General features: G+C 33.6%; 1 protein-coding gene across 2 annotated transcripts in view; it reads right to left on the bottom strand.

Moving 5' to 3' along the window:
- MAGI3 (membrane associated guanylate kinase, WW and PDZ domain containing 3) overlaps positions 1-13,864 on the bottom strand; it is a 243,382-nt gene that overhangs the window by 65,842 nt on the left and 163,676 nt on the right. For both annotated transcript variants that reach the window (XM_001381996.5, XM_007485160.3), the window contains exons 8-11: positions 11,116-11,210; positions 8,040-8,228; positions 4,031-4,639; positions 2,377-2,408 (exon numbers count right to left, since the gene is read on the bottom strand). In XM_001381996.5, coding sequence (XP_001382033.1) covers positions 2,377-2,408; positions 4,031-4,639; positions 8,040-8,228; positions 11,116-11,210 — 925 coding nt within the window. The remainder of the gene's footprint in view (positions 1-2,376; positions 2,409-4,030; positions 4,640-8,039; positions 8,229-11,115; positions 11,211-13,864) is intronic.

Here is a 13,864-nt window from a genome sequence, read left to right as displayed (position 1 = left end):
AAGAGTCTTACTGAGTCCTCTGTTTGAATAACAGCTGTTCTTCCCATCTTGAAAATGTTAACTGATTTGGGGAAGAGAATAAATAGGGAGATAGCACAAGTGATACTTCTCACATAAAGAAAGCTTTTCTTTTATTAAAGGGAAAAAAGAGAATGTTTTATATTTGCTTCTATTTTTTACTTGATTTAATTTCCAATGAAAATGTTTTCGACATTTCAGTCATTCATTCAACATTCATTCTTTCTAAGAACAGAGTAGCAAAAGTCTTAACCCCAAATTAGATTAAATAGTTAATTAATAAAATAATTAATTAATAAAAAATTAAATGCTATGAAGACGCAGTTTGCCAAATCCAAACAATCTAAAGGGAAAGGCATTAATAGCTTATTTTGAATTTTTTGTCTGCAACTAGAATTCTCGCCCAAAATAAAACCTTTCAGTTAACTTCCAAATATTTGACAATATTAAGGACAAAATTAAAAAAAAAAATTAGCTGTAGAGGAAATGAAATTTTGTATCAGCCTCAAAAAAATCCCCCTCTACCCCCAAACCAACCAACCAACCAACCAACCAACCAACCAACCAACCAACCGAAAAAACCCCCAAACCCTCAGGAGTATATTTGTCCCTAGCCTCCTGTTGCCCAGGGTCCTAGATAGTGGGATGGGGAATAGCAGCCTCAAATAATGTTGCTAGAAGCAGCTATGAACAGAATTTTCCAGTATATCTTTAAGATTTTCATAATGTTAAGTAGGCTGGAGAGGGAAAAGTTCTTTTTAAAAAATAACTTTGCTAAATTACTCTCATTCCTTAGACATTATATACTTTTTACTATGCTAGACAGTTCCCTTTACTAACCTTGGGTTCCTATACAGAAACTATTGATGAACATCTTTGATAGGATGAAGATGAGAGATTACAAAGCATCAAGCTAAAACTAAAATAGGATTTCACATGTAATTAAGTATCTTGTATTCAATACTTATAATAACAGGTAGCACTTTATAAATGCTTAATATATAAGAGACTTATAAACAAATACAGTTTCTTCCACAAGATATATGGGGAGTCTTATTTTAGCTATCCTATATATGGACTCTTTCCAAGGCTATCTAAGAATTCAGATATTATAATCTGATAAATAGCATTGTCTCTAGAGTTAATAGTTAGCTGAACATAGAGATAAATAACTAAGCAGTACATTCTGAGGGGAGGTGGAGGAAGGCCAACAAAAAACAGAAAAACCAGTCGCAGGATAGTACAGGTCATAAATGTTTTGGGTAAGTCTTATATTAGTAAATTCAACAAATATCTATTGTGTCTACCATGTACAAATTATTATGGATACAATGACAAAAATGAGAAACAATTGTGGCCTTTAAAGAACTTCTATTTAGCAATATAGTATGTTAAATAAGTAAAGTGGATGATCTGAGGTAGAAGAGAGCACCAATAACTCAGGAGATCAAAAAAGGTTTCGAGGGAGAAGTTAGTAGGTGATCTGACTCTTGAAAGAGTCTAAGGATTCTAAGAGATGGGGAGAGGGAGAGATTCCAGGTATTAGGTGACAGCCTGGGCAAAGGGCTGGAGATAGGAGACAGAAGGAAAAGTTTGAGTAACAGAGAGTACATCAATTTGACTTGAACATAAGAGTATGTGAAGGGGAGCAATGTAAAACAAATCTGGGAAGGAGAGTTGGGACCAGATTATAAAAGGCTTTAAGTACCCAATAGAGGGGTCTGAATTTTATTCTAGAGGCAATGAATCACTGATAATTTCTAATCAGGAATGACATGGTTAAAACTGTACTTTAGGAAAACTGATAGCTGTGTGCAGAATAAATTGGAGAGGGAAGAGGTTGGAAATCAGGACACTAATTATAAAGCCACAGTAGTACTTCAGGAAAAAGGTGCTGAGGGTCTTAACTACAGGGGTAGACAATGAGTAGAGAAAAGGGGGCAGATGTGAGACTTTGTGGAAGTAAATTTAAAAGGTTTGCAAATGAATGAATAAGAAAGGAAAGATTCAAGAGTAACTCCAAGGTTATAAACCTGAGTAACTCCAAGGATGATGGTGCTTTCAGCAGAAATAAGAAGTCTAGAAAGAGGGCTGGGTTTAGAGGAAAGGACATGGAGAGTTTGAGATGCTGATGGGACACAAAAGTGCACAGGAAGTTTGGATATGTACTATATACATAATTACATCATGTAATTTTAGTTTACCATCTACTATCTACATTTATTTAAAGTCACTGGGAGCAGATTTTTGTTCCCTTGTGTCCTTTCTAAAGATTTTGGGGATAGTTCTAATTTTCAGCCTAGAATACCTGATGTTTGCTAACTTTTTCCTACTGTTGCAGACATTCTACATACTTACCACTTTGGTAGTTTTAGCTGGTGAAGGAGGACCTAAAGAAAAAAATGAGCCAAATTTTAAAATCAGATGAATTCTTAGGTCTGATATTCTTTTATTATGAATACTGTCTACTAATGGAAGAAAAGCAAATTAAGTAAGTTAGCTTTAGTTTAGTAGAAAAGAAAATTTTAAAAACTAAGCATGCAGAGAGAAATGGTTAACTTTGTTCTGGTGTAGCAGATAAGTGTAATGACTAGTAGAGAGAGGGGACTTCTTTCTGAAACTCATTTCTGATACTTCTTACCTATATGATCAGGGGATAGTCACTTAAATTCTCAGAGCCTGAATTTTCCCATTTGTAAATGATAATGAATGCCCATTCTACAAACATTACAGGGTTCATAGGATCACAGATCTGGAACTAGAAGGGAATTCAGAGCTCATTTCTTTGCCACCTGACTGCATTATTTTACCAAAGAGGAAAAGGAGTCCAAGGGAGACTTGCCAAAGATCACCCAGGTAGAATTTGAAGCAGTCTAACTCTTGGGTAAGTGCTCTTTCTACTGTGCCACGAGGTGCTTTGAAAAAATATTATATATTTCAAAAGAACATCCAAAGAAGAAATCAAGCTGTTAAAAATAAGTTAAATTAAAATCCATATTAAAGGAAATATTCCCATATACAAGGTGGAGAAATAAAATACTAACAGAGCAGATGCAGATAAGAATGTACAAGAGTTAAATTCTAATTTTTAAATGTTAGCCATTTATAGGTATGGCCTTAAAAAATCCCATTAAACCTCAAGTTAATAATTAGAGTTTAAACAGAGGAATTGTATTGTCTGGTGCATTTCATGCTCCTTTATGACCTTGTGCTTTTCTCATATGGGCACTGAAACTTAATTATTATATAGGAGAGGCTTCTATAGCTTCAGAAAAAGTCTTTAACAGTAAAAGTTACTATCATTATGGTTCTACTGAACAGGTTTCAAGACATTACTCAATACCATCTAATACCTACAAGAAAAGCAAACCATTTTTTCCCCTCTGAAACCACTGTGAGTACATTGCAGAGGTCATTAATGAGCCTCAAGCTTTTTAAAGGTGTTTCTACTATTATTTGTGTTTGTCAGAAGAGGAAATACAATAATTAAGTAGGAAATCTTTTAAATAAAGATGTGATTGCTCATAAAAATTATATGTAACATTTTATTTAAAAAGGGAAAATGCCACCAGAATGGGTGCTAATGGAGTTACTAATAATAAATAGGAAAGGATAAGGCTGTAGACTGGACCTGTCATTTCTTTTTTTTCTAGTTAGAAAACTCTCTTTCCCAGTGGCCTATTGTTATCTTCTTTATAATTTATGGTCTTAGAGTAGCCTAAAGAATGAGAGATTGGGAAAAGTCACACAGCCAGCATCTGTCAGGGGCAACACTTAAATCCTGACTTCAAGGCCTGCTCTCTTTCCATCATGCCACACAGCCTCAAAGAATGGACAAGAAAGGGTCACAAAACTGCTTTCTGGGAGTGATCAAATGGAGACTGATAGAAAGTGCACATTGGTGAACGGTGGTCTGATAGAGAAAAAGAAACACCCTGACCTATAAGGAAAGACAATAAACAGCCATAAACAAAAGAAACAAAACATTTTTCCATGTGTTATCTTTACTCACCTCCTCTCAAGATGAGCAATGGCACATCTGTGCCTACTGGAAATTGCTTTAGCACTTCTACTACCTGGAGGTGTGTTAAGTTCTGTACATTTTGGTGGTAAATCTCTTTAATAATATCTCCTTTTTGAAGACCATGACACCACTGGCTGTCCAGTATCATCTTCACCTTCTGCCCAGTTGGGCTATCAGCTATTGCAAACCCAAAACCTTTAGGCCCCTTAATCAGAGGGATAGTCACTAGCTCTGGTTGAGAGCTGCCTGATGATGCCATGGATGCCCTTTGCTCATTTGGGTCCAAAGAAGGGCCATTGAGACGATCATTGACCAAAATGTGACCTGGTTTCCCATTCTGGTCCAAGACCACTGTCCCTGATTTAAAATCCTGACTGCTTATGCAAGTCTCTCCCTTGGTTACAGGCTGTCCATTGATGATGGGTGTAGCTGTAACAACATCGACAACAGGATCTTCATTATCATCAGGAAGAAGATAGCCACGACACAAAGTCAGGTTCACATACTGGTTGACAGGGACCAATTGAAACATCTGGACAACATCTGCATGGGTGTGGCCAAGGACACAGTTGCCATTTATGTCTACAATTACATCACCTAGTGAAACAAATGTATTAGATTACATTAAACCTAAATTAGCCCCAATTTTAATATGACTTTACTTTAGGTACTAATATTTCTAATCATCAGTTGAACAAGGTTAAATTCTGGGTCCTCAGGGGAAAAAAAAAATCAGACAGATCCATTTTGCCCTTTATTAATGCCAGCCTATAAAGACTTATATGAAGTAAGAAGAACCAGAAGAAGGTTATACACAGTAACAACAATACTATATGCTGATCAACTGTGAAAAACTTAACTATTATCAACAAAGCAAGGATTCAGGACAACTCCAAGGAACTAATGAGGTAAAAGAATATCCATCACCATAGAAGGAACAAAGGGAGTCTGAGTGCAATTTAAAACATACCATTCTTCACTTTATTTACTCCACAAATTTTTCTCCAATGTAAGCACAGTATGTGACTTGTTTCACAACATGAAGAACAGGGAAATATGTATAATATGATAATATATGTATAACCTATATATTATTACCTGACTTCTTGGAGGTGGAGGGGGACTGAGAATAAGAGATAAATTTTGGGACAGAGCTAATGTGAGAATTTATTTATTTTCCTTGGATGAACATACTCATTGATTTATTACATAAGTGTAATAAATCAAGTATTATATTATATTAAATATTTAAAAAAGTAAATGGTAATGCAAAAGAATTTTGTGGATAACAATAATCAATAAACACAAACATCCTTAAATGTAGAAATGTTTACATTTATTGATTAAGTCTACAATACAAGGAAAATTTCAAAAGTTTCACTAATAGCAATAATAAATTAATAATACATAATAAATGAGTTAATTTAAAAAATAGATTTCTAAGAAAGAGAGGTCTCTTTACTTTCCTAAGCTTCTCTGAAAAGAAGGGGCTTCTTCAAAGTCATAATAATGATATTTAAGATCTAAGTTATTAATGGTGGCCCAGAGTGTGAGAATAATTATTTTATTAATCTAAAAACATGCTATGATCTGAGTCATATCCAAGCACCTGGGAAAGAATTAGATACATAGTAAGTCCTCAATATATGTTTGATGATTATTAATAAATGTCTGCACAAAAGATCCTATGTATATTTAAAGTTTTTGAAATTTGAAAAATTTATCCAAAAATTCAATGAGTTTATAAGGGAGTATCTGATTTTCAGGATGATTTATTACTTAAAGACTCTATTTTCCTTTAGTATATTCTGCACTTTAGGGTATGGTTAGGAACATTATTACTAATCAATAATTAAGCCTTTAGTAGATCTTCACTCACTGCACTTAACAGGGAAATGAAAAAAATAACATATAAATATCGGTGAAAGCAAACACCATATTTTTTAAACAGGAGGAAAAGCTATCTAAATAAAATCTGACAAACCCAGGATTATTCCTGCAGTCCCTATCTGACATAGGTAAAAACAGTTTGAATGCCAGATTCACTGGCCCTTAATTGGGATTCTTTTGTTGTAGATCTGATCTCTCGTATGTGTGATCTTATTCATTTGCTTTTTTTTAATTTGACGGTGATTAACTAAAAGGTTATTCTTCCAATCAAAGTGCTCAAATTTGTTCTAGTTAAAATTATGCATTTTAAGGTCAACATGAATAATCTTAATACAAATGGTACTTCATGGAAATTTAGTTATAATGACCTATGAGAGATAGAGATATTGGACTATTTAGAAACAACAGTTGAGACTTATTGTTTTCCCTGGAAAAAAGCTGGCAGAATTTTCTTGGGAGTGCTTTAATGCTGTACTACATTGGCCTCATGCAGTTCAGACAAATCAAAATCAATACTGTGTCCTGGCAGGAAGATGGTCAGAGGTAATAGATTTGCTTCATAATCAAAATATGGAAAGGGGCACACAAAATTGAAGTCTGAAAAGAAGTAATTTTGGTTTGTCTCAATATTTACAACTTGATACTTATCTATGATGAAAAATAGTTAAGAAGATCATGCATTTATATGTATGCTTACAAATTTTGCTTTGAATTATGGTTAAAACATGCAATTAATTCTTTTCTTGTCAATCCAACCAACTTTTTTGAAGGGCACATTATGATTTGAAGATAATATTCTAATATAATATTAACATAACAAAAACAACAGTGTTAACACTCTAGCTGTGCAATTACTTTCACACTCTACAAAACAGGGGAATCTAGAAGAAAGGAGAATACCACATAAACATTACATTAAAATTATCTGTGAAAAAAATTCACTCAAATTCCTTTATCACGAATAAACAGCCTGAAAGAACCAAACCCACTTTAAAAAATGTCAAAGCATCTCCCACCCAAAAAAGTTAAATAGCCAAAACAATATCTAGACAAGGAATATGCAATTTATCTCGGGCCTCAAAAGTTACATTTAAGAACTGCAGAATTCTTGTCTGTTTCTAAAATAAAAAAAAATTTTTTAAATATATAGTAAACTAATCAATCTGAGGAGATGCAAAAATATGAAAAGCGGTAGCATAACAAACATCTCAGAAATTACCATAAAAGCAATTCACAGCATATCAGTAATATCATAGAATCATAGATATTAGAGAAGAAAGGGGTCTTGGAGATTCTCTAGTCTAACTGTCTCAGCAGAGAGGCAGGTGTGGTGGTGGAGCATGGGCAGGTCTTGGGAGTCACAATGATTTTAGTTCAGAGTGTTCCTTTCATACACACTAACTGAATGCCTACAGGGAAATAGCTTAACCTCTTGGAGTCCCAAGCAATTCTTTAAAACGATAAGTTATAAATGAATTACAGTTTTCAATACTGATGAAATTATTGGTCTAGACAATAAAACATGATTCATCATATAGTAAAATTCATCCTTCCATTAAGAATGAAGAGTGGGGCAGTGGGGTGACTCAGTGGGTTGAGAGCCAGGCCTAGAGATGGGAGGTCCTGGGTTCAAATCTGACCTCAGACACTTCATAGCTGTGTGATCCTGGGCAAGTCACTTAACCCCCATTGCTTAGCTCTTACCACTCTTCTGCCTTTTATATATATATATATATATATACACACAGATACACATATACATATAAGACTGTGTATTGAATCCAAGAGGGAAGGTAAGGGTTTATTTAAAAAGAAAAAAAAAGAATGAAGAGTGATGAATATTTGACAATCCTTATGATACACGAGAATTTTCTAACTAGTTTCTAAACTAGTTTCTGACTGAGCTACACAGTGATCTCTGATACAATTAAAGTTAAACCCTAAAGAAACTACAAACATCATTCACAAAGTTCCCTTTTTTTCTAAATGGTTCAAGATGATACTTTTTTTTTTTGGTTAAACAAACAAACAAAAACTGTCAGTCTCATCTCCTGCTATAATCTATTGATCAACTCTTCTGTTAAAGCAGTATATAGAAGTTTGTTACCTGGTGCAATTTTTCCATCTTGAGCAGCTGGGCCATCTTTGAGTACATTCTTCACTTGAAGAAATTCATCAGGTCGATCTCCCCCAATGATGGTAAAACCAAATCCCATGGTACTTTTTTTCAAAGATGCTCGTATGAGTATACCTTTCAGCTGGGAAGGATCTCGAGTGAAGACTGACTTCTCTACATCTATACCAATAAGAAAGATGGGTTTGCAAACCCAAATGTGACAATAAACACAACAGGTAAAAAAGTAAGCTATTCAGGATATCCATAAAAATTAAATTAAATGTATTGCAATAGAAGGAAACAGGAAAAAAGATAAAATAAAATGTTTAACAAGAGAATTTAAGAAAAATTGGAGATACTTAGGAATTTGTTTAAAAAAGAAAAAAAGAATTACAACTACAATCTCTCATTTATTGGATTCCTAAGGTATAGGAATACTCCAGTGGATCTCTGAGTTTATTGATATGGATATTCTTTTCCATGACATAATGAGTAACCCATCCATGCTTGCCCATCCTTTCTCTGTAACTACTATGACTTCCCACTGTGAGGCTGGGGGGAAGGGAGGAAGTACTTCTAGAATTCTCTTCAAAGTACATGGATATCAGTGCTAATATGATTTATGGGCTGCCCAAAATATAACTCACAATATGACTTTTTCTGGTCACATCTTTCCCTGCAGATATGTTACAGCATTTATCATAAGTAATTTCCAATTTGTAGTATTAGTTTGTTTATGCCCATCAATTATCTCTCTGTTGCTATTTTGGTCATCTTCAATTTTAATTCTTCAGAGATTGTACCAGTCTATAACTTATAGTCATACATCATCACTAGAAGAATACTAGTATTAAAAAAATCATTTGATCAACATATATTTATTAAATGCTTTATGAGCCAGGCACTTATAAGTAGCGAAGTACATGAGGTAAAAAGACAGTACCTATCTTTAAGATGTTTATATTCTTTCAAGGAAAAACATATAAGTAAATACCAATTTTATTCAAAGTAAATAAAAGGTAATTTTGGAGGTGGGGCACACATAGCTAGGGAGATCCAGCAATCTTCTTAAAGGAAATGGCAGTTGTTTTTAAAAAAAGATAGGGATTCTATGAGGGAGAGATGAGAAGCGAGTAAATTATAGGCATGGAAGATTACCTATGCAAACTCTCAGAAAGCAGGGATAGAATGATGTGCCTTAGGTTCACAGAGATGCTTGGCTACCTCAAATAGATCCGCACAAGTGGATGAGGACAAGACAGCACAATAGCAAGAACTATAAGAGCTTCTCTTTTCTCTCCCACCCTCAAACTCCTTCAAACAGAATGAGAAAATCCACAAGACCAAATCCTGATTGAGAAATCTAAGGGGGGGGGGGGGGGAGAGGGGATTAAAGTGAGTCACTTTTCCAACTCAGGCCAGCACCAGCAGGTAGACAGAGGAGAGGTCTATGGACATTAGGGTTGCAGTCTGGCCAGGAGGGCACCATGCAGAGCATTTTAGAACAGCAAGAGGCTGTGCGCCAGGGCAAAAAGGGGTCCTAGATGCAGCAGAGAGGGGCCTATACTTGTACAGAGTACAGGAATAGGGACCAACAGGCAGGTCTGTAGCTTATGATCCAGTTCTGGGTGAATATGTTTTATACCCTGAATATTCCCCAATAAATAAATGAACAAAAGATTGGATCTATCAATCATCAGATAAAAGAATAGTCCAAATCACTAATAATAACAGAAGTGCAAATTAAAATAACTAAAGATTTCAGCCTAAATTCAGGAAACTGCCAAAAATTACAAAAGATAGAAATAGCCAGTGCTGGAAAACATCACAGGAAACAAGAACAACTACACATTGACAGTTGAACTGTGAACTAGCCCAACCTTTCTATAAAGTTCTGTTGTAAAACTACGTGTATGAATTGTGCAAAAAAGTTACTAAAGCTCATATCCTTTAACCTGTAGGATCTTACTTCTGAGTCCCCAGGTCAAAAACATAAACAAAGTATCTATCTGTAGATAGATTAGATACTTTATACCATCTACATCTATATCTATCTATCTATCTATCTATCTATCTATCTATCTATCTATCTATCTATCTATGCTAAATATTCATAGCAAAAGTAAAATTTCTGGTGGCAAAGAAAGTAAATAATCACTGACTGAAGAATGGACGAAAGTATATGAATTGAGGAAGTGAGGTAGCTCAGTGGATGGAGGACCAGGCCTGGAATCAAGAGAACCTGGGTTCTAATTTGTCCTTAGACATTTTCTAGCTGTATGATCTTGGGTAAATTACTTAACCAAAATTGCCTAGTCCTTGCCTTTCTGTCTTAGAGTTGTGACTAAAAAAAAAAATGCATATGAATAACAAATGAGAAGTTCAGAGAAACATTGTAAATACTGATTCAAAGTAGGCAAAACCAGAAAGAGTTATTAATATCTTTTGCCATTATAAGACTACTGTAGAAACAATGGGAATAATATTCAGTACTTAAAAGCTTTATTACAATACATCTGACCCAAATGGTATTCTTTCTAGTAAACTGAATTTCAATATGCACAAAATAACTACAATAGTATAAATGAAAAACAAAACACTAAAATACAGCAACACTATAGTGTTGGCAAGGAACTGTATTACTATATTGATAAATGAAATTTGTCAGCATTATATTGCTATTATTTACGTCTTTTATATCATGAGTCCATCTAGATTACTGGCAACAGACACATGTAGTGAACTTTTGAGGGTTAATTGGAAAGCCAGCATTAAAATGACCACGTAATAAATAAAAGACAAATACATCTCCAATATACCGAAAAGAAAAAAGAAACACAAACTATATTCATATTATCAACAGAATGATCTTGATGTTTTCAAAATTTACATCATAATTCGGTTTCTCTTATCAAAGTATCAGGAAACTGATATACTAACATTTGAATTTCTAAGTTGTAGCAAACAAATGATGCAAAGATTCCTCAGAAAAGAAAAACAATTAAACCAAAACCACATATATGGTAATTTGACATAATCTACCAGCTCTTGAATACCAGTTATGTACCTTGCTTTGAGGAACCAACATCAGTCTGTCCTAGTTGCTTTTTCCTCTTGGCTTCCACCACTGGATTTTCAAACTGGGTTTTCTGGTTAATGTGACTGTAACATTTAGAGAAATATGTATTTCAACTCCAGATAAAATACTGATTTATTTAAAATAAAGTTAATAAAACCTAGCTAGGACATTTATTTTCTCCTTTTTTAAAGCAATGGCACAAAGCAAAGGAACCTGGGCCTTCAGGATATGAAACAAATAGTATCTTCTGATAAACACACACACACACACACACCCCCTATTTCAAAGCTATTAACATCTTTTGCCAGTATAAGACTACTGTAGAAACAATGGGAATAACATTCAGTACTTAAAAGCTTTATTACAATACATTTTACCCAAATGGTATTCTTTCTAGTAAACTGAATTTCAATATGAAGAGAGAATATTATTAATTAACAACTATCATCAAATAATGATGTGAGGCACAAAAGAGTTTCAGAATTTGAAGCTGAGAAACCTGCATATACAAAAATACAACTTTGGTTTCTCTTCAGTTCCTACAGTAAATCCAGGGAGGTGCTGTTAGTGGTGTCATATGCCACTGGCTACTTCAAATCCCAAAGCGGCCACTTAATACCTGTGGGACTTTGGGTCCTTCTCTTTACCTCTCTTTTTCCAGGATTAGGGCTAGATGACCCCTAAAGTCATATTTCAATTCTTAATGACACTAGGAACCTAAGAACACAAAAACCCTAAGTTTAATAGAAAGAAGTTATAGATGGGATGAGATATTAGCCTTTACTATTGCAAATCAATCTTACTCCTGAGTAGATAAGTATATTAAGGTTCAGACCTGTGCCTATGCCACATATTTTTTAGGATCTGATTTCACTTCAACTCAAAAATTTACTGGGTATATTTAATCTACTGAATTAAGAGAAATTCAGCTTCCTTCAAATTAAAAAAAAAATCAGAGCTAAATTAAGTATTGCTATTTTATTTATATGAGATGGAGATTTAATGGAGTAACCTTCTTTTGAATATCCTTTTATACTAGAAGCAGATATTTACCAAAGGAAAAGAAAGTGCTTGGAAAGAGATAGAAGTCCCTTTGGAATGAGAATGATTCACTTCATCAATGAAGCTTCAGAACATAAAAAGTAGTAATTTGTATTTTCACCTTTTATGATGTGTATGTAGGAGAACAGAGTGGGGACATGCAAATGAGTAATCACCTTCCTGCAAATATTTAAGACAAAAGAGCTCAAAACTCTAGTTTAGAAAAATAAAACGATTGAGCATATTTTTCTTAGATTAAAATAATTCCACCTGGAATAAACTCTTTTTCTCTAAGTATTGAATAATTCATATAACACTAAAGAATACTACAATTTAGAATTATAAATTGAATTAAACAAAAACATTATTTTAAATGTTTGCTATTTTCAAAAAATCTTTGTATAATTTCCAAGTGTTGTTTTCATTACATAAGCTTTCTTTTTTAATGAATAAAATATGATTTTGTCAAAAGGGAAGTTTAAAACTTTTCCAAAAAACATAATTATTATCTCATGTAGAATTAGAGGTACTGATAGATCATCAAGACACGAGTATTCTAAATGTGACATCTTATCATTTGGTCAAACTTGCTTGTAAAAATATAGGTATATCAAATTATGTGCTACATTTCTACCATAGAAAAAATTTTATGTTGAAGCTACATTTCTAAAAATGGTAGGATTTTTATGGAGAATTTGTTATGTCCTTACAGCAATCTTTTTTTTTCTTTCTTTATCAAACTCGTACTTTGTCCTAGTAACAACTTTTAATTGGAAGGGCAAGAGCCTTCTCTTATGGGGTTAAATAATTTGCCCAGGAACATACAAGGAAGTGTCTGAGGACAAATTTGAATCCAGGTCCTTTCAAGGTCTGGTCTTCTATCCACTAATCCATCTAGCTGACCCAACAGGAAATTTTAAAAAATGAATTTATCATTTTCAGAATCCCATGTACTATTCACCAGTAAAAAGTAAAAAAATTGGACTCCAACACAATAACCCTGCCAACAACAATCCTAGTGCCATCTGATTTGACAACTAATATCTTCATGGAGTAGCCATTGATGAAAGAGCTTTTTAATAGTCACCAATAACCTAACTATAGATTACAGTTTGTGGTTGAAAACCTAACAAATTTGGGAATCAAGTCAACAAGCTCTACAACTCAGCTGACTAAACTATGTACACCCTGAGTAGAGGCTGCACTTTCTTAATTTAATAAATTATCCTCTTTAATATAAGCTTCTCATAGAAATCATATACAAGAATATAGCTATTCCACTTACAGACACTTCAAAACTCACTAAAAAATTTTTTGATGGAAATCATATCATTTAGTCTAGGAATTTAAATAGACCATTGTTTTGATCTCCTAAATAAATTCCATTGAAACTAATAGAAATATTGTCTTATAAATATTCTGATTTTAATGCACTTTTTAGAATAAAAAGATTACCAGACTGCTAAAGGAGACTATGATAGAAAAAAAACTCTCTAAATTCTAAATGGACAACTGCTCTAACATTTTCAAACAAAAAACATTGCTGCAAAATTAACATTACCATAATAGAAAATCATAAAAATTCATATTCCCTTTATGGAGGACAGTGAACTGTTAAGTTAAAACAAAAATACAAAACAATTCTTAAACTTGTGGTATAATGAAGAGAGTATGAGATGAGGAGGAAGGATGTAGG

Source organism: Monodelphis domestica, chromosome 2 (genome assembly GCF_027887165.1).
Source record: "Monodelphis domestica isolate mMonDom1 chromosome 2, mMonDom1.pri, whole genome shotgun sequence".
Taxonomy (NCBI): domain Eukaryota; kingdom Metazoa; phylum Chordata; class Mammalia; order Didelphimorphia; family Didelphidae; genus Monodelphis; species Monodelphis domestica.
The sequence above is the reverse complement of the archived record's forward strand: the minus strand, read 5'-3'. Positions and strand labels throughout refer to the sequence as shown.